Genomic DNA, 17,934 nt, shown 5'->3' with positions numbered 1-17,934 from the left:
GACAATATTCAATAATAATAATTATCAATAGTGGAAGCTCTTAAATTTCTGAATGCTGTTGATCACGTGATCAAAGCACTGAGAGCACCTTACCTCGAAAGCACCAGTGTTCACAGTAGAAAAATGGCGACGATTTATGACGTCATATATTTCCCTAGGATACTGCGACTGTATACTGTCCGTCTATAACGGAACGAATTTCTCCCCAGTAAGAGCACTGAACAGTGCTCGCAGTGTATATCGGAACACACCCTTCATGAGCAGCGCTGCTGCTGCGTAAACTTACCAGACTGATGCTAGTGAAAACTTGTAAGTTACTAAACCACTGCTGCTTTTTACTGCTCATGAAATAGCACCCTTAAGCAACGGCGTCTGGGTGGAGCTGATAATGCTGATGGCCGTGACTTATGCTTTGTTACCGTGGTTTGTATGGATAACCAAAATGGAAGCGAACGTACTTGAGGTTATACAACAATGACAGATTTAATTCAAATCCAGTTTTATTTCCCTTAAAAGAACTGCGCATAGCACTAGTGTGTTAAAAATTGAGCATCTGCCCTATTTCTGACATATCGAGCGACATGAGTAAGATGTATTCAACAACTAACCTTTCTGATAAGGAGTTGAAAGAACAGGGGAACCGCTTGTTCAATTTGCACAAATATGAGGATGCAGCCAGTTGTTATACAAAAGCAATCGTAGGTATTGTTCGATGACTAAAAGCAAGAGATATTGGATTATTATATCACGTGTACGTATTTTCGTACGCCTTCATATTTAGAAGGATCCCACACACACCAGCTGATGATAACTATATATGACTAACTTTTGATGAACTGGTGTTCATAGCATTGATATAATAATACGATTGGAGAAAAAATTATTATTCCGTTGCTCTAGAATTGTCTAACATTAGATATACCATAATGAAGCCGAACGTGTTCATATTTTGCAAATTTAGCTACCATAAAATCATTCTGATCATAAGAGTGATTTTTTGTTCAGGGTTTTATTTTAATGTTGCAAACTTGAACCTTGTGACTTTTGAATACATGTGCAGTTTTGTATTAGTGGAATAACCTGATTTAGGATCAAGTGGATGACGAAGTTCTTATGCCACAGATAATTGTGCGCTTTGTGCTGCGTGATGTGCAGAGGATTCTTCCAAAACATAGAGGTGTACAATAGTCACCACAAATGCTAACATTTTATCGTGACCATTGGTTCAGTTTTCGACTTGAGTCTCCACCTGAATGAAGGTTCACATCAGTGCTCAAAGACAATTATTCACTATATTTTGTTATAGATCAAAAATCCAACTCAAGCTACATATTTCACAAATCGTGCCTTGTGCCACCTCAAACTCAAACGATGGGACTCGTCCTGCCAAGACTGTCGAAGAGCTCTTGATATAGATCCCTGTCTAGTCAAGGGTCATTTTTTCCTAGGCCAAGCACTTCTTGAACTGGAACTATTTGACGAAGCTGTCAAGCATCTTCAGAGAGGTAACAGCTCATATTCGTTTTCAAAATTATGTACCCTAAGAATATTTAAATTATGATTGTTGAATTTAAGACTAAGCACAATTGACTAGCGTGTAAATGAACTCTTGAGCCATGCGTAATTTTTATCTCTAAAGATTCATGACTGTTATATAGAAATCGACCTATTATACATGTAGGTAATTGTACATCCCGAATCTTGCACAGTAAATTAACTTGCAGAGTCAATTAGCTATTCGGAAGCCTGTTTACTGAAACTATTTTAAAAAACTTAATCTCATAATAAATATTCCGTTCAGTTCCTTCATCCTCCTTATAAAAACTGAAAAAAAAATTACTGCAATCCTTTTTTTATGGCAATGTGTTCTGGTTGTGTCAACCCTTTGATGTACAAGATGTCCTTGTACGCTAGCCCGAGTTATATATTCCTACTGTACTTTTCTTTCCTCAGTTTTCAGTCGATTTTTTTTGAGCCTTATCATTATGTTTGCTAGATATGTCTACCTGATGTTTGGGATGTTTGCTATTTTCTGTAGATCTTGGACCACTTACAGATGGTCAATGGCTTATTTTTTACACAATTTCCCAGACTGTTGTTCGATATTATATCACAGGTTGTATGAGTCCATAATAAAGTTACTTCATCATATCATTTGCAATCTTGATTATGGTCGTGTAGTGATCCGTGGTCATCGTCTGCAATACCAACGAAGATCAAGTCACATAGAAGCGTACGGCTTATGGGCCGCTTGAAGCAAAACTTTCCGCGACTCGTAAATCCGTAAGATGGCTCTACCGTCGGTCGACAGTAGAGAGTTAGCACGATCACCCCAACTTGCCAGTCGGAGCCAACACACCGACACTGTTCGCATTAGTATAGAGCGCTGTATGTGAGCCACACAAGCTAAGGCGCCACTAGCGACACCTAGCTGTTGGGGGGATAGCTCGTCCGAGCACCCCAACTTTTCTTGCTTCAAATAGCCTGCAGGCCGTACGCTTCTATGGGACTCAATCTTCGTTGGTAATACTGCTGCTGTTATTTCTTTGGTAGTGTCTCCTTTAACATACAGGGTGAGTCAGTTAAAACGGCCAGAATGGGAGGAGCTCAGTTGACGGATCAGGCCATACCCCTTAGCGAATCTGGAGCGAGTCAATTGAAATACCGAGAATGGGAGGAGCTTTGTTGACGGATTAGGCCATGGCCCGCGTGTTGATATCTGTTATAATATGAAATAAAGTCACGATATGACACCAAGTGAGGGAATAAACTCTTATTATGATCCGTCACTTGTTGTCATATCGTTACTTTATTTCGTATTACCACTGAATATCTGTACGCAGACTGCAAACTTTACTTTGATATCAACACGCGGGCTATGGCCTAATCCGTCAACAAAGCTCCTCCCATTCTCGGTATTTCAATTGACTCGCTCCAGATTTGCTAAGGGGTATGGCCTGATCCGTCAACTGAGCTCCTCCCATTCTGGCCGTTTTAACTGACTCACCCTGTATATGTGATCCATACATGTACTGCTTGTTTCAGTCTCGTGTATTGGTGTAATAACCGCTGATGTGTATCCATGCTCAAGCACCATGTTTCAGTAATCTTCCTTCCTTTCCAGATCTCGCTGTTTTTGCAGATTTATATAGTCCGCTAGCTGGTGGCTCAAGGCTACAAAAAATTGAGAAAATCTGAATAAATTCATGTAGTTTAAAGAATTCTCGGTCAGTCAGCGATGTTCTGGGACACCTACTGAATATGTAAAAATGACGAGTAGCGTGCAAAATCTTAAAAAAAGCTGAAAATTTGTATACTGGTGTATTGAAGCATTAGGGATACACATCCACTTGTTAGTCACTCTAATTCCGGGACTCGACCTATTCAGTCAGCATTTTGATGATGCCCGAAAATAGGCTACACCCTAGGTAGCATGCATACAGGTTACAGTGCAAGGCATGGAACATGCTCACATTCCCCCGGGCGTTTATCCAAAGTAATTTAATACTTACAGAAGCAGTATAAGTAGTTTGGTGTAACGAGCGGTATTAGTAATAACGGTCAATAAATATATAAAGAATTTTAAGAATATTGAAAATCCATTTATCAATTTAAAAACCATTCAAGGCGGCTGCGATACATTTAAACCTCTCTCTCTCTCTTTAATTCTTTCTCTTTAAACAACGGTACGGATTTTACTGAACGATAACCAAAAAACGAGATATCTTAGGCTTCAGTATAATTGTTATAGAAATAATATACATTTTGTGTGAATAGAGTTTAGATTAACTGCAGTAGAACCAGACTGTTTGAAGTAGTAGAACTTACCTTGACTGCTCCTTATAACCACCAACGCTTAGGTTACTTCGTCGCATTCGTTATAATTTTGTGAGTAAGATTTTGTTCATTTAATGTCTTGTAGATAACACTGTACTAAAAATAAATATTAGAAGGAAATCTTACAACACGAATACCTGGCACGTTGTCTGGTTTCGCGCATCATCAAAATGCTGACTGACTAAGCCCTATCCTGGCATCAAACGAACTAGCTAGTGTATGTGCATGCGTGATGTTTCAATACACCAGTATACCAATTTTCAGCCTCTCCTCGGATTTTGCACTGGACCGATCATTTTTGCATATTCACTAGATAACCATGGTCAGGTATCCTATAATCTCGCTAACTGACTAAGGATTGTTAACATATACACTGAGATTCAGCTGCATACATTTTTTCAAATTTTCTCAATTTTTTTTGTAGCTCTGATTCACCAGCTCTCCGACTACTACATATTGACGATGTTTGCGTTGACATTCTTTGCCTGGATTGCTTTGGCAATGTTGCAAATTACTCTTCTCAAGTTGTAATTTAGCGACTGGTATACTGACTATTTTGATCTCGTTATTTTTTATACATTTTACTTTAGCAATGAGCATCTCGCATCTTTTTGTTGTTTATAAATGTCACTTCTTAAGCTTTGTGATCATTGGTTAAAAAATTTTATTTGCGTTACCATAATCTGTTATTTTCTACAGGAAATCATCAATTTTGTCACAATAAAATTTCATGGTGGATTCTTTTATAGCATTAAGCGAGATCTTCATCACTTTGTTTTCGTTGATGCCTACAATGACAGCTTCTTCTATTTGCTGCACACTATCTAGGCTTTTGATCATTTGTACCATGTATGCTTTATTATTTTCGAGTTAGTATTGCCTCTTCCAACGCCTTGTCTGGTGCGCTTGTCAGTGTCATTGTCATTTTCTCAGTCTCTGAGCATATTTCTCTTACATCATTGACCTACATATGTTTTATACTTTTATACTTGTGTCACTGTACTTGAGTTCTTACCCAATGTACGTGATATGATGCAGTTTTTTGCATTGTCCTGTACATAAGATATATTCTTGAATAATTTATTCCTCATGTTAGTTATTGGTTTCTGCTTACAATTCGAATCTGGATGACTACTCTCAGACTAGTTTATTGAGTGCCTTTGTAATTTTAAAAGTGATGTACAAAACATCCGCCCAAGGTACTGGATGCTCGGCTCAAGAGTAGGAGGTGCCTCACATTATGTAACTATTTTCCATTTAAATAATTTATAAAACAAGTGGTTAATCTCACCGACTTAGATAGGTCAAACTCAGAATTCCTCACTCACGATCAGATATGTTTTGAGCTTATAAAACATCAAACGAAATTTTTATTTCAATTTTTCTATTCCAATTTATTTTATTCTCTCTCTCTCTCTCACACACACTCACACACGCATACGTACGCACGCACACTCTTCATCAATCCAAAAATGAATCATTTTGTCAATCAATTTAAATTCGAAAAATTGGTGATTTCGAAAAATTAACAACGGAGCCAGGAATCGAACCTGGCGCCTAGAGATGCTTGACCGGAGCCTTACTCCACTAGACCACCTAGCCGCCCTGACTCTGTTGTCGTTAATTTCTCTCATCACCAGTGAGTTCGAATTTGTTTTCCTGTGCCCGGTAATTCATTAGATGTTGAAACGCGGAGATCTAGTAAAAACTGTATTTTTCATTTTTGAGTTTATTATAACTTAGAAAAAGATAAGTAGGAAGTTGAAAATACATACTTATTCCAGTTTCTTGTTTATAAATAATCGTAAGTACGCTATTAAATGGATATAATTGTGTAGATAATTATATTATCCTCAAAAATGGTAGTAGCTTTCTAAATTCTCGCTTATTTTCAAATTATGAATTTTACTTATTATTAAACCAATTTCGAAAATCAATTTACTGATTGAAGTGGGACAAAGTTACGCTGTACATGTGGTACTTTCACTAAAATACTTAAAATTTGCATAAATATTGCACGTGAAAAAATTCTGTTTTGAAGCACACAATGTTGCAATAATGGTATGATATTATAATGTTATAGTTTCTTTTAAGTTTCAGTTTTATTACATTAAAAAATATCAATTAACAACTGATTCATTGTTAATACAAAAAAGATATTCAACGGCGTGTGGTCCAACGGCGTGGATCAGATCCCGAAATTTATTTGTCCAATTGACTTCAAATTTGGTCAGTTCCACGATTACAACATTTTCTGTAAAATGACCGATTGGACTTACAAAATGTTCATTCATTTGTTACTAACAAACTATTGGGGTCGTTTTTATTGTCGAAAACCAAAATTTTTTTTCACTGGGTCACCATGTTGTTCCCATTTTACAATTTCTTACACAATATTTGGTCATTCTACAGTTTTATTGCTTTTCTAAAAGTACATCGTCGGTTTTTTTGATTTCTGATCACTGTAACAGCTACAATAGTCCATGCTGTTGGACCACACCGAGGCCAAATATGTTTTTTTTTTGTATTAACAATAAATCCATTTTCAATTCATATATTTCGATAAAAAACACCGAATCTCTGTAAGACCTTGTACTATCTGTGTGTAAAAAGCCGACCTTGTCCTTCTAACACCGCTGTCAACAAAATGTTGAAAATTTACGTATTTTTTAGACCAAATCCTTACGTTGTGTCTTAAGGGGGTATTCTAGTGTAGAAATTTGAAAAAATCGATTTTTTTTTTTTTTTATATTTTCAAAGCTTAACCTTTTAAGAATGTGTCCTTGAAAGGACAAGTCAAAATTTCAATTATTTTCAGAGATATAGCTATTTTAGTGACACGTCTTCAATACTGGCTCGGCTGGAACGAATACTTTAAACGCGTTTTTCTCAAAACTACATTTTTCAAAACGGTTGACATGATTTCTCAAGTTCTATTGAACCGATTTACTTGAAATTTGGTGAGAATCTTCTCAATACATGTCTCTATCGCACGAACCATTATTATATCGAAATAATAATTTTTACTATTTTTAAAAAATTCAGAAACGTCCAAAAAAGTCAAAAAAAACGTATTATTTTTTTCGGACAGCCGTAATTTGGCAAAAAAAAACTTTTTTTTGGTTAGTACGATAGCTGCATTTATGTAGATTAATAATCTTTTTTTTTTTTTTTTTCTGATGACCACAAGGGTAGAAATCGTGGCGACGAGGATACTGCCTTTTATTTTCCCCTTCCACTTCAAGGACGCATAATTCCATGAAAATTTATTTTTTTGTTTTTAAATCCATTTTGTGTGCTCTTAATATATAAATAAATAAATGATGAAAAAATGGATAATAAAAATATCAATAGCTTTTATTTTATTCACCGTCAAAAAATGCTCGAAATTCGGGCCTCTAGACTAGAATACCCCCTTAATATATTAAAATGTTGATAACTAAGCAAAAAGGAATTACTTCACATGGAAGTACTACATGAGTGTCCAATAATTTGGGAGATATATTTTTCATTTCAAAAGTCAATTATACGTTTTTATGTTAACTCTGTATACATTGTTTCGTAACTTCATTCTACAGTGGTTATTTTTCTGTATTGTTTGACATTTGAGTCTGTGCCAGAAACCGTTTTTTTTTTAAATTCCTTAGCAGTTCACATCTTTGGGATCATTTGCACCTTGCATTTCAGACTTATAAATCCCAGTGATAAAAATCTATTAAAAGTTTTATTTGTATCAGAATATTTGACTGCAATGATGATTTTGGTTCATCTTACATCCTGTTCGGCCTTGGGGTATGCATCCAAAACGGGAGAGGATAATACTCATGCAAACTCACTACCTCGAAAATATTCTTCTAATTTTTATACTTTGAGTAACATTTTATAATTAGCCAAATTATCTGAAATTTGTTGTAGGTACGCGATTTATCACATCGTTAAAAGTCAAAGAGTTAAGGATCAGATTCGCCACTGCAAGTGTTGGCAGTCAGTTACTTATGAGGTTGAAGTTAGTAACAGTACTACACAATGCATGATTAGCAACAATCGTTACCTCGCACATTCAGGATTGTTTGAAATTCAATAAATTATAATAAACAAAACACATTGATATTTTGAAAAGCCGACTTTTTGAAAGTCGTTCTAAAATTTTTACTAGGACAATTTTTTCCCAGATTTTTCTTTTCGTTAACGTAACTAACTTTAGCCTCTCAGTTACTTTCCCCATCCACCTTTCAGCACATATACATACTTTATCATAGTAACAAGAATATCAGGTATGACAATACAGGGTCCAAATATGAAGTTGAAACTAGCAGTCAGAGTTAGCAGCGAAACGTGTTCAACTTTTTGGAAATAGAAAAATATAGTTTAGTCTTATACTCATAAATCTGTGAAAATATTGGGGGTTCAAGGTATTTTAAAAAATTTTGATTTTCGGACTTCACTACTTTATTCGAGTGAACATTAGAACGTTTGGCTGCTAATTTCAGCTGCCAGCTTGAGCCTCGTGGTCCAAATTCGACTCGGTTTATGCATCCCACATGACTGAGCCAATAGCTGGATATGCTATGAGTTTTGCTATCTTTAGAACGATGCGTGTGCCTTATTCAAGCAATCAGAGTACAGCTTATGTTCAGATTGAACATCGTAACCTGCCATAGTCATCCGAATACTATTTATTTTGACGTTTTAGATGGTCGTGGCGGGATACAGTGCTCAACCTGAAATGAAAGCTGTAACTTCGGTTGCTTGAATAAGGTGCACGGCATGATCCGTAGAGAGTATTACTGATTATCACGGACTCATGACACGTGACTCCGTGCTCATAAAGATGCGACCCGTTTACCTTTTGGCAAATAGCGCAAGTTACGAGAATTAGTAACTTATAGCACGTAACTCAGTGCATGTAAATATGCTATGTGTATGCTATGATTTTTAAAAACGTTGGCTACATTCTTGCTCAACAATTTGACCGCTCACTGGCCGGATCGATGACATGCGCAATGGCTCACCTGGTATTCTTTCCACGATGATACTTCACACCATTGTAGAAATGCTAAGGCTAACATCAATTGTTGTGTCATGTTTAGCGGTGGATCTAGCCAAAGAACAAAAGTTGAATTATGGAGATGATGTGACAGCTATGCTGAGGCAGGCAAGAAAACGGCGTTTTCAATTGCGGGAAGAACAAAGGGTGGCGCAAGATATTGAACTGCAATCTTACCTTAATCAATTGATCATCCAGGATGCCGACCGGAACATTGCTAGTCTTGAGGCCAACGATAGTGAAGGCACAGAGAATGAGGAAGAAACAGATAGAACAGGAACGACGAAAGAACAGGTTGAAGAGTATCGGGACAACTGTATTGCTCACCTGAACGACTTATTCGCCAAAGTGGATGAACGACGAAGAGTTAGTATCGCTATAAAATTGCTTACTTTTTATCAGTATAATGTTTCACATAGTAGTGATTGTATGTTCCACATATGAAATGTTATTACGAGCATGCAATAGTCCTTTACCAGCCTTTTAAGTACAGTTTTTCGTTTCATTGATAAACGAATGCACGGAATCGATCTAAACCAGAACGGTAAATTACTGAGGTGGAATGGAATGATGGAAAGTATCTCACTTAGTAAAAATAGAGCAATACCGCCTGAAATCGGCCAAGAAGTTATGGAGAGATAGAATGATATAGAGCACACTATATATAGGATTCCCTATCTTCGGTTTCCTCCTTGTGTAAATCTTCGTACCCCCATTCTTTTATGCCTGAACATGAGTGTCGAATATCGTCAAACTTTGGACCCCCCCCCCCCCCCCAAATTTATTTTTAATTGATTGCGATAGTAAAAGTTCGGCATCGACTATTGCATGCCCTTAAGAGCTGGAATGATGATATATCAAATATTAGTCTTGCAATGTTTTCGACCTTGGGTATTTTTTTTTCTTGCAACTGCTTGCGAGTTTGTTTATAACATTTCTTTTAAAAAAATAAGTTGAAAAAATATTTCGACATATTTTGTTTGAATCTGGCCTTCTTGTGAAGATCCTGAGTGGTATACTCTCAGGATATTTCCTCATGCAACATTACATATTTGTTTTGAACAAAAATAAATTTTGACCTGCCTACCCTCAGATCTCTTCGATTTTTTGTTACTTTTGAGATTTTATTATTTTATATTTATTTTAATTCATTTTCACCGTGTAATATTTTCAGATTATTTTTAAGTTCGTGTATTGAAACAAATGTTGCACTTGCATTATTCGATAAAGTCACACTGATTGTTGGAAAACAGGTGCGGGAAGTACCAGACTACCTCTGTGGCAAGATCAGTTTCGAAATCCTTCAGGAACCAGTGATAACGCCGAGTGGTATCACCTATGAACGAAAAGATATCGAGGAGCATTTGCAGAGGGTGGGTCATTTTGATCCTGTGACGCGAGTTCGCCTGACCCAAGATCAGCTCATACCCAACCTATCCATGAAGGAAGTTGTTGATGCATTTCTTCAAGAAAATGAATGGGCACTGGATTACTAAGTGTCGTGCAAGATCTAACAAATATTCACGGACCTGTAATATCATTATTCTATAATATATCACTGTAATTACCAGCTGTACTATACTACAAGTTGTACTATAGCACAAGTATAAGGAACTCTCTAATCCAAAGGTGTTTCATATAATATATGTTTATACTATTATAAGAATTTATTACATAGATCATAGGCTATATTTTTTTTGCTCATTCCAGCAAATTCAATGCTGTGATTGCTATTATTCAAATCTTCACAAATCATACTAATCGAATTTGTAATAATTACGTACCTTTTATATTTCGACGTGTGACACATTTTATATCCTCCAGTATGTTTTCAACAGCTTTGAATTGCTACAAGTTTCGCAGAAAATTGAGCATAGCCCCTTATCAATGCATAATTAACAGCACTGAAGATGACTACGGCTTTGTGTAATGCACTTATACCAACATGTGACCATCAGGTGGTCTTTAATTGGGGTTGGTGGGGAAATTTTGATCACAACACCTTCCAAACCTTCTCCAAATCGTTCAAAACTAATGTGTCAATGTTTAACGACCTAAATCGATGAAAGTCCTTGCATCAAGAAACCTGATTTTAACCCATTTAAAGTTGATTCTCACAATCAGGTACAGAAAATTGTTTACAAAAAATATAAATTGCTCGCAAAAATTTTGTTTCTCAGATGTGTTTGAGTGCATTTTTTGTGCAGAATACGACGATTATTCGACAAAAATGTAATCACAAGCTGTTTACATTTGTCAATAAACAATTTGAATTCGCAGGGAGAAAAATGGTTCTTTTTAAAAATTTTTCATTGACGATTTAAGCCTGATTTAAGCTACTCCAAGCTCGTTGGTGCATGGGTTCCCAATGATGTCTTCTTGCATATAACGAGAGGAAACAGTGAACCTTAATAAATTAATTGGACTTCATTGGTTGGTGAGACCGCAGGAATACTTTAGTTTAAAAGGCAGGATGAACCAATTTACTGGAAACATATCATGAGATGTGAAACTCTTCCGCGTCAAGTGGCGAATTAAAATTATGTTATGACAAGTAACAATTATCAGTCAGCTAACAATAAAACTTATTGCCAAGAATTTTCGAATCACCACATCAAATATTTAGGGTGTACTTATTGTTAACCGAAAAGAACATGCATCACCTACATAAGCCTCTATAAACCACTTTCGATAGCTAAAGCTTGAGATGCCAGTCTGCATGAACTGACAAAAGAGTTCTTGCATGAGCAGTCGGTTGCTCAATGCGCTGTGTTTCACCATTTTCTCTGGGTATAGACAATATAGTCACTCAAGAGTAAAAACATACTAATAATCAGCCTTACATATTCAATTTGTGAACCAATAACTTCACGATATCGATTATTCATGCCTGACTTGCACGCACATCATCCATCTCAATTTTTCGGAAAAAAGTATTCTGGCAAATAAACGGTAATTCTCTAGATGACAGGTTATTCACGGTTTTGTATACAGGTTTGCAAATACTAGGTGATGGAACTATTTAGTAAAACTCATTTAGCCAATTATATTCTACCCATCTAGGACGCTAGCATTTAAGGGTATTATTTCGAAGGTAATAATATTGACATTGAGTTATAATAACAAAGGTTGAAAGTAAAAACGCAAGTAATATTATTATGGTAAGGTGATATTTACATACATGAATATAAAATATAATTGACGAAAAAAAAACACTTGCATGTAACAATTCGTACATTTACGAGTAAAATAGAAATTTTATTCGAGGAAATTTAAATATCCTTATCCTTGTTTGGTCGATGTTTCACAGGGTTCGTATACAGGGAAAAACGGGAAAACTCTAGGGATTTCTTACGTCAAGGAAGTCTGGGATTTTCGAAAATGAGTGGAATTTTGAATCTGTGGAAGAAACAAACTCGTTCTTATATATAGTACTATCAATCTTGAGAAAAAAAATAATTGCACTTGAAATTTTATTTCATACCACCAATTCATAAATTCTATGTATAATATTACAGACCATACCTACTTCTGTTTTTTTCTTACGGAAAATTGCAGGCTGTAGTTTGTAAATTGATATTCAAACAGTTAGTTACTAGGTAATATTTAAGGTATTAATATTAATCTGTAAAAAAATTGTCAGTAATCAGGGGCATATTTCTTAAAAGGTTGCTAGAAAAATCCTATATTCAGGCCGGATTACCTGGAAGTCAGGGAATTTCAGATTGCAAAAAGCGAATAAACCCTGTTTTAACAAATATAGTTATAACGCTTTGTCTACTTACTTATTTTTGTAGCATTTAATCGTGTCTCTGCTTATCCCAATGAACTTGTTCATTTGTACCTTGTTGCTCGTAGATAGGTACGATACGTCATGATACATCTAACAAACCTTGTCCTTGTCTGTTTACTTATTCTATTTCGTTTGTATTACCCAAAAATATATCGAAAAAGTGTTTTTCAAGTTGAATATCAAGTATTATATGAAAGTACTTACAAAGGTAACAAGTCGCTTAACATTCTACTTTCTTGGCAGGTTTGATTGATTACTTGTAAAGCTTGTGTAAATGAATACCATCAGTGATATGAAAAAAATTGTATTCAACAATTTCATATGCGCACAAATTGTAACAATGGATAGTAAAAATAACAATGATAATGACAATGAGATTTAAAGGTAAAAAAAAATTTAAAAGCAAAAAAGAAATCTTATACCATACTGATTGTATCTTGGGTTCAGATACGCCGAGATCCGTTGTTTATAAACAGGTGATTTCACTTTAGCTTCTAACTGTGGTAAACGATGTGGTGTAAATTTAGACATTTACTTTTCAATTAAAGCTCAAAATTACTGCATACATCCAGCAAAATTTTATGTCGAATTTAAGATAATGCTGCAGAATTGTAATGTAATGTGAAGGAGGTGCACTGTAAATCCTATCGTGAATTTTTTCAACATTATTCAACATTACGTATTATTGTTAGAATAATTAATGTGAATAACTCAAGTTTTTCATCCTAATGTTTTGCGACATATTAGCAGAGTAACTTCATGACCACGGTCTTATAGACAGGTCTGGGCACTCCGGCTGTAAAACCGTGCACGAAAATGAAGCCGATGTTGTGAATTTTTGCCGCTAGCGCTAATAAGGGAGAGGCCGACTTAGGCCGTGTTCGTAAATTGACTGACAGTACTGAAAATTCCCTAGGACAGAGTCAGAGCTATCTACGAACTTGGAAGCGCAAAAGAGATAAAAGATTGCCGACAGTACTGTCAGTCAATTTTCGAACACGGCCTTAGCACGCAAGCGCACAGAGAGAGACGGCTGCCCTATATTCCTCTCTTCGTTGCACACCGGCCTCGGGGATTGCAGCGCTCCGATCTTTGGTGCACAAATTGAGAAACACAGGCTTCAAGACAGTCACGCCGCGTTATATAGGAAAGGGGTTGGAGTGCCCAGACCTGTGTATATGACAGTGTTCATGACCAATACTTTCCACGAGTGATTTCTTCCATTGATTCACTCTGTAAAAAATAACTTCTACTTGGTGTACCGTTTGAATATCCATTTGATCCAACACTTTACGAGAAATACATTTTCCAGTTAATTGTTGCTACGTATATTGTACATGATCACATATTTCATTGATTGACGCATATAATTACACTATTAGCTTTTCCAATCCTGTTGAATACAAATCACCTCTTTATCCAAGTCAGGTATGAGTTTTTCAACTTGTATTTCGCACTTCTAATCACAACCAATAGAATGACGTGTCATTTCAATTACTAATCCTTTCACTGTAGGCTTGCCATAGTTTTTCTTTATACTGAATGATGGCTGATAATTTGTCCTGCGCGGCTGTAACACCTCTACCGACAACGGCTAAATCTGCCCCAGCATTGATCACCATTTGAGGAGTCTTGTATTGCTGTCCCAAATCATCACGGGACTTTTCCAATCTAATTCCTGGCGTGAGTTGTATCAAACCTGGATCATCGAACACATTGTACTGACACACTAAACCAGCTACTAGGTTTGACGTTTCAGACATAAGAACAGAATGTTTCACATATTCTCCAATGGTTAAGGCTCCTTCACTAGACATTTCTGCAACTAAAAATATCCCCCGACTTTCCTTAATCCCCTTCAGTCCATCTTGTAAACCAGAAACAATACTCGAACCAGGAACAGTATGGGCAGTAACAAAATCTGCCCATTCTGCTATTTTATAAACCCCATTTCTGTACTGCAAGGATACCGTGTGACCAATATCAGCAAACTTTCTGTCCTCCATTATCAAGAAGTTGTGCTCTTTGGACAGCTGTTTCAACTTATCGATAAACTCAGATGTAAAATCTTCAAGTAGATCAATATGAGTTTTTAAAACAGCTATGTGCGGTCCTGCTAGTTCGGCCAAATCTAAAACTTCATCAGCTTTTGTCAAATCCACTGCTAGACAGAGAGTACTTTTCTTTGCCGACATTATATTGAACAGTTTTGCTGCCGCTGGGTTCTTGGCAAGTTTTGCTCGTGATGCGAAGTCGATTCTCAATCGACTCACCGAGTTTCCTAGGAGAAAATCAAATTATATTTAAGTCTTAGTTACTGTGCTTAAAAAAAAAAGCCAAATGTTTGGAGTTTGATAACGCGTCTGAAGGATACTAAGATTATTTCCCTATTTGATCAAAAAACCCCCAGAATATGAATGATTTCTAGTTCGTTAGCTTCTAATTTCCTTGGTCAGGTTAAATTCTTCAATTACACCGACTCACCTTCGCTGTTTAATTGATCTTTACTTTGTTCCACATAACTTTTGACGTCTTGGACAATGGCTGACGTCACTTTGCCTGCATTCAATAGGTATTGCATTAAACTAGTCAGAGAATATAAGCTCCTCATTCGGATGCCCTCTGCACTTAGATTGTGATCACCACCCTGCTGTCGATCCAGAATAACGACAGCTTCCTCAACCTTCAACCCTACATCAGTTAGGTCTTTTACAGCCTCTAAAACGCTACTCCCAGTCGTCACAATGTCTTCAATTATGATGCAATTTTCGCCCTCTTTGAATTGGCCCTCAATTATTTTTTTTGTCCTATAGGATTTAGTCTCTTTCCTCCTTATCAGCAAAGGTATGTTTGATTGTGCAGATATCAAAGCAGCAATTGGCAACGCTGTGTAAGGCATACCACAAATTTGTGATGCACTTTTGCCATTTTCTGCCAGGGTCCACAGTAAGGTGGACACAGACTTCTGCAAATTTTGGATACTAGTCAACAAGTGATATTTAGTTTCGTCAATTAAAGAAGTGTGGCGTAAGAAGATAAAGAAACGTTAGTTTCAACAGAACATTCAATGTTGCACTGGGTACAGATAATCGGTGGTCGAAACTCATAGTTTGCACATTTTTTTGAAATGCAGCCACATTTTTGGCCTTTATTTATTTTCAAACAAAATTGATAATTGGAACAGAAGTAACGAAATATAAGTTACCTACCATCAACCGCGGATGTGAAATAATTACTTTTAGATCAAAGCAGACGGGTGTCGGCCGGCCGGCTTTTGTTACGAAGCTGCCGAACTTCACGGCGTTGATCTCGAATAGTTCCACAGCTAATTCCGCCAAGCGATTTTCCATTATAGTCGAGTCAAAAAATACTCAAATCAACGCAAAGAAATCAACTAGACGTCTTGTATCCAACGCAAATGACATTAAATAGAGTAGACTGCACGGAAAGCCGTAAATGTTTGCTTGACACGTGCTACTTGACGAATGACAACAGTGTATGTATTTTTGTGTGTACACTTGGGGACAATGAATCTGAGACCACGGAGTAGTAGGAAGGAACAACACTCGAGCAGCACTTGGCTCAAAAGCTGGCCCAGTTTTTGGGACAGCGTAAGAATTGTCAAGGTGCGATTTAAGCGCCTCTTGCGGTGTAAGCCCGTATAGCGAACTCACCCCCTTCCCCATATGGGGAGCTTTCCAGCAACGACACAGAGCGACACAGAACGACACTGTGTCGAACATGGTGCTTTCCAACAACGACACAGAACGACACAGTCGGACACAGCTGCAGAGCAAGGTTGGACACTGTGTCGGATTCATTGCTGCCAATTTTTTAGTTAGAGATTTTATTTTCGACGCATGGTATTGTTTACATTTATTTATTAAATGCAATGATAATCTACACGCATTTCACAAATGTTTTTTTTTGTGCTGGAGCGTTCAATGGTCTTAGATTTTTCGTTTAATGCATGAGCGGACTCTAGTGACTGAATTAAGAACCTCGAAGCGTTCCAACAAGCACCAAGGCACGGTGTTCGACCGTGTAACACAGTGACACACTGTGTCTCCTTGCTGGAAAGCTCCTGTGATCTTATGATTCGCCGCTTGCAAACCTTTTCCCCGGATTTAATGTCGGTTGAGATTAGAAAAGCAATCACTCGGTTTTTACTGTTTTTTCGTCACTTCAGATGCGTATTTTACGAATTTACGGGGTATGTTTATAAAACGGAGGCTTATAGGTTATGACTGCCGCCCTTCTTTTTGTTTACATGTTATAGCGAAAATTTCACTTTTTCCGTAAGAGGCGCTCAAATCGCATTTAGACAATTCCTCTTACGTTACCTCAAAACTGGGGATAAGTTTTATCACTGAGTGTTGTCTCTTTCCTACTACTCCGTGGTAAGACCGTGGTCTTAGACCAGGTTAAACCTGTTTCCGTCTCTCTCACACAGCCTGCATCGTGGCCTGCCTCCCTCTATCGCATCGACACTCGTGGTCACTAGGTGAAACGATCGGTGCTTCAAAAAGAGAACACCCCCACCACTGAAGTTTTGACCGAGTCGCCAGACCTGTATGTAAGATCGTGGGTCAAGCTCACTGATCTGTATATTACATTGGATGGCGCACGGTCTTACAGACAGGTCTTGCAACTCTGGTGGTGGGGGTAGGCTAGGAGTGACTCACATATTGAATCAATTTGTAGTTTACGGTTTCGGCACTGTGTCGCAACTATCTAGTAGGGCTGAGTTACAGAAACTCAAATTTCGTTATTTTTGGCGGTTAGGCTGTAGCGCCATTGCGCCAACAGAGAGAATTTTTTTCTATCTCTGTCGCTCACAGTAGGGCGATTCTGTAACTCGTTATAAGAATAACGATTCGGAACGCTATCGTAACGATAACGAATTTCGCCGCGTGTAACGACAATCTCATAACGACGGTGCGATTCCGTAACTACGAATAGCGACACTTCGACGTTACAGAATGGGATAACGAATCGTCGTTATGGATACTGACAGGAAGTGACGTATTGTGACAAATCCTTAGTAAGTAACTAGAATTTTATCGAAACTCGCCTTAAAATAGCTGAAATTCATGCCGCGGTGGCGCGCATGAAGGTTTAAATCGAGGCGCGCACAATCACTCAGTCACAGTCAGTGCAAATCCATCGTATAGTGAACATTGTAAATATCAATATCATCATTGTTATTATATTTTAACACCGTTTAATACTTTTAATAAATTTTAATACGAGTAAA

General features: G+C 37.1%; 3 protein-coding genes across 7 annotated transcripts in view; 1 reads left to right on the top strand and 2 right to left on the bottom strand.

Moving 5' to 3' along the window:
- The window catches only part of LOC124178369 (THAP domain-containing protein 2-like), a 172,568-nt gene that overhangs the window by 125,889 nt on the left and 28,745 nt on the right, over positions 1 to 17,934 (bottom strand). The window lies entirely within an intron of this gene.
- Positions 430 to 10,512, top strand: LOC124178367 (E3 ubiquitin-protein ligase CHIP). 2 transcript variants are annotated; one of them, XM_046561640.1, is made up of 4 exons: positions 430 to 698; positions 1,307 to 1,505; positions 8,928 to 9,250; positions 10,138 to 10,512. In XM_046561640.1, exons 1-4 carry the CDS (start codon positions 582 to 584, stop codon positions 10,378 to 10,380), a joined length of 882 nt encoding a protein of 293 aa, XP_046417596.1. In that variant the 5' UTR covers positions 430 to 581; the 3' UTR covers positions 10,381 to 10,512. The 2 variants fall into 2 exon arrangements, with proteins under 2 accessions (XP_046417596.1, XP_046417597.1); XM_046561641.1 differs by having other exon boundaries at positions 430 to 751.
- LOC124178362 (uridine 5'-monophosphate synthase) lies at positions 12,052 to 16,384 on the bottom strand. The gene is made up of 3 exons (XM_046561634.1): positions 15,887 to 16,384; positions 15,162 to 15,642; positions 12,052 to 14,958 (listed from the first exon to the last, which is right to left on the bottom strand). The coding sequence occupies exons 1-3, from the start codon at positions 16,025 to 16,027 to the stop codon at positions 14,168 to 14,170; spliced, it is 1,413 nt and encodes a 470-aa protein (XP_046417590.1). The 5' UTR covers positions 16,028 to 16,384; the 3' UTR covers positions 12,052 to 14,167.

Source organism: Neodiprion fabricii, chromosome 3, assembly GCF_021155785.1.
Source record: "Neodiprion fabricii isolate iyNeoFabr1 chromosome 3, iyNeoFabr1.1, whole genome shotgun sequence".
In the NCBI taxonomy this organism is placed as follows: domain Eukaryota; kingdom Metazoa; phylum Arthropoda; class Insecta; order Hymenoptera; family Diprionidae; genus Neodiprion; species Neodiprion fabricii.
The sequence above is the reverse complement of the archived record's forward strand: the minus strand, read 5'-3'. Positions and strand labels throughout refer to the sequence as shown.

Excerpts from the sequence above, each read along its gene's own strand:
- LOC124178362 (XM_046561634.1), bottom strand. The coding sequence starts at position 16,027 with ATGGAAAATCGCTTGGCGGAATTAGCTGTGGAACTATTCGAGATCAAC. Across the intron at positions 15,643-15,886 it reads TTTCACATCCGCGGTTGATG|AAGTCTGTGTCCACCTTACT; the intron begins GTAGGTAACTTA and ends CAAAATTTGCAG. Across the intron at positions 14,959-15,161 it reads AGATCAATTAAACAGCGAAG|GAAACTCGGTGAGTCGATTG; the intron begins GTGAGTCGGTGT and ends ATTTTCTCCTAG.
- LOC124178367 (XM_046561640.1), top strand. The coding sequence starts at position 582 with ATGAGTAAGATGTATTCAACAACTAACCTTTCTGATAAGGAGTTGAAA. Across the intron at positions 699-1,306 it reads GTTGTTATACAAAAGCAATC|ATCAAAAATCCAACTCAAGC; the intron begins GTAGGTATTGTT and ends ATTTTGTTATAG. Across the intron at positions 9,251-10,137 it reads AAGTGGATGAACGACGAAGA|GTGCGGGAAGTACCAGACTA; the intron begins GTTAGTATCGCT and ends GTTGGAAAACAG.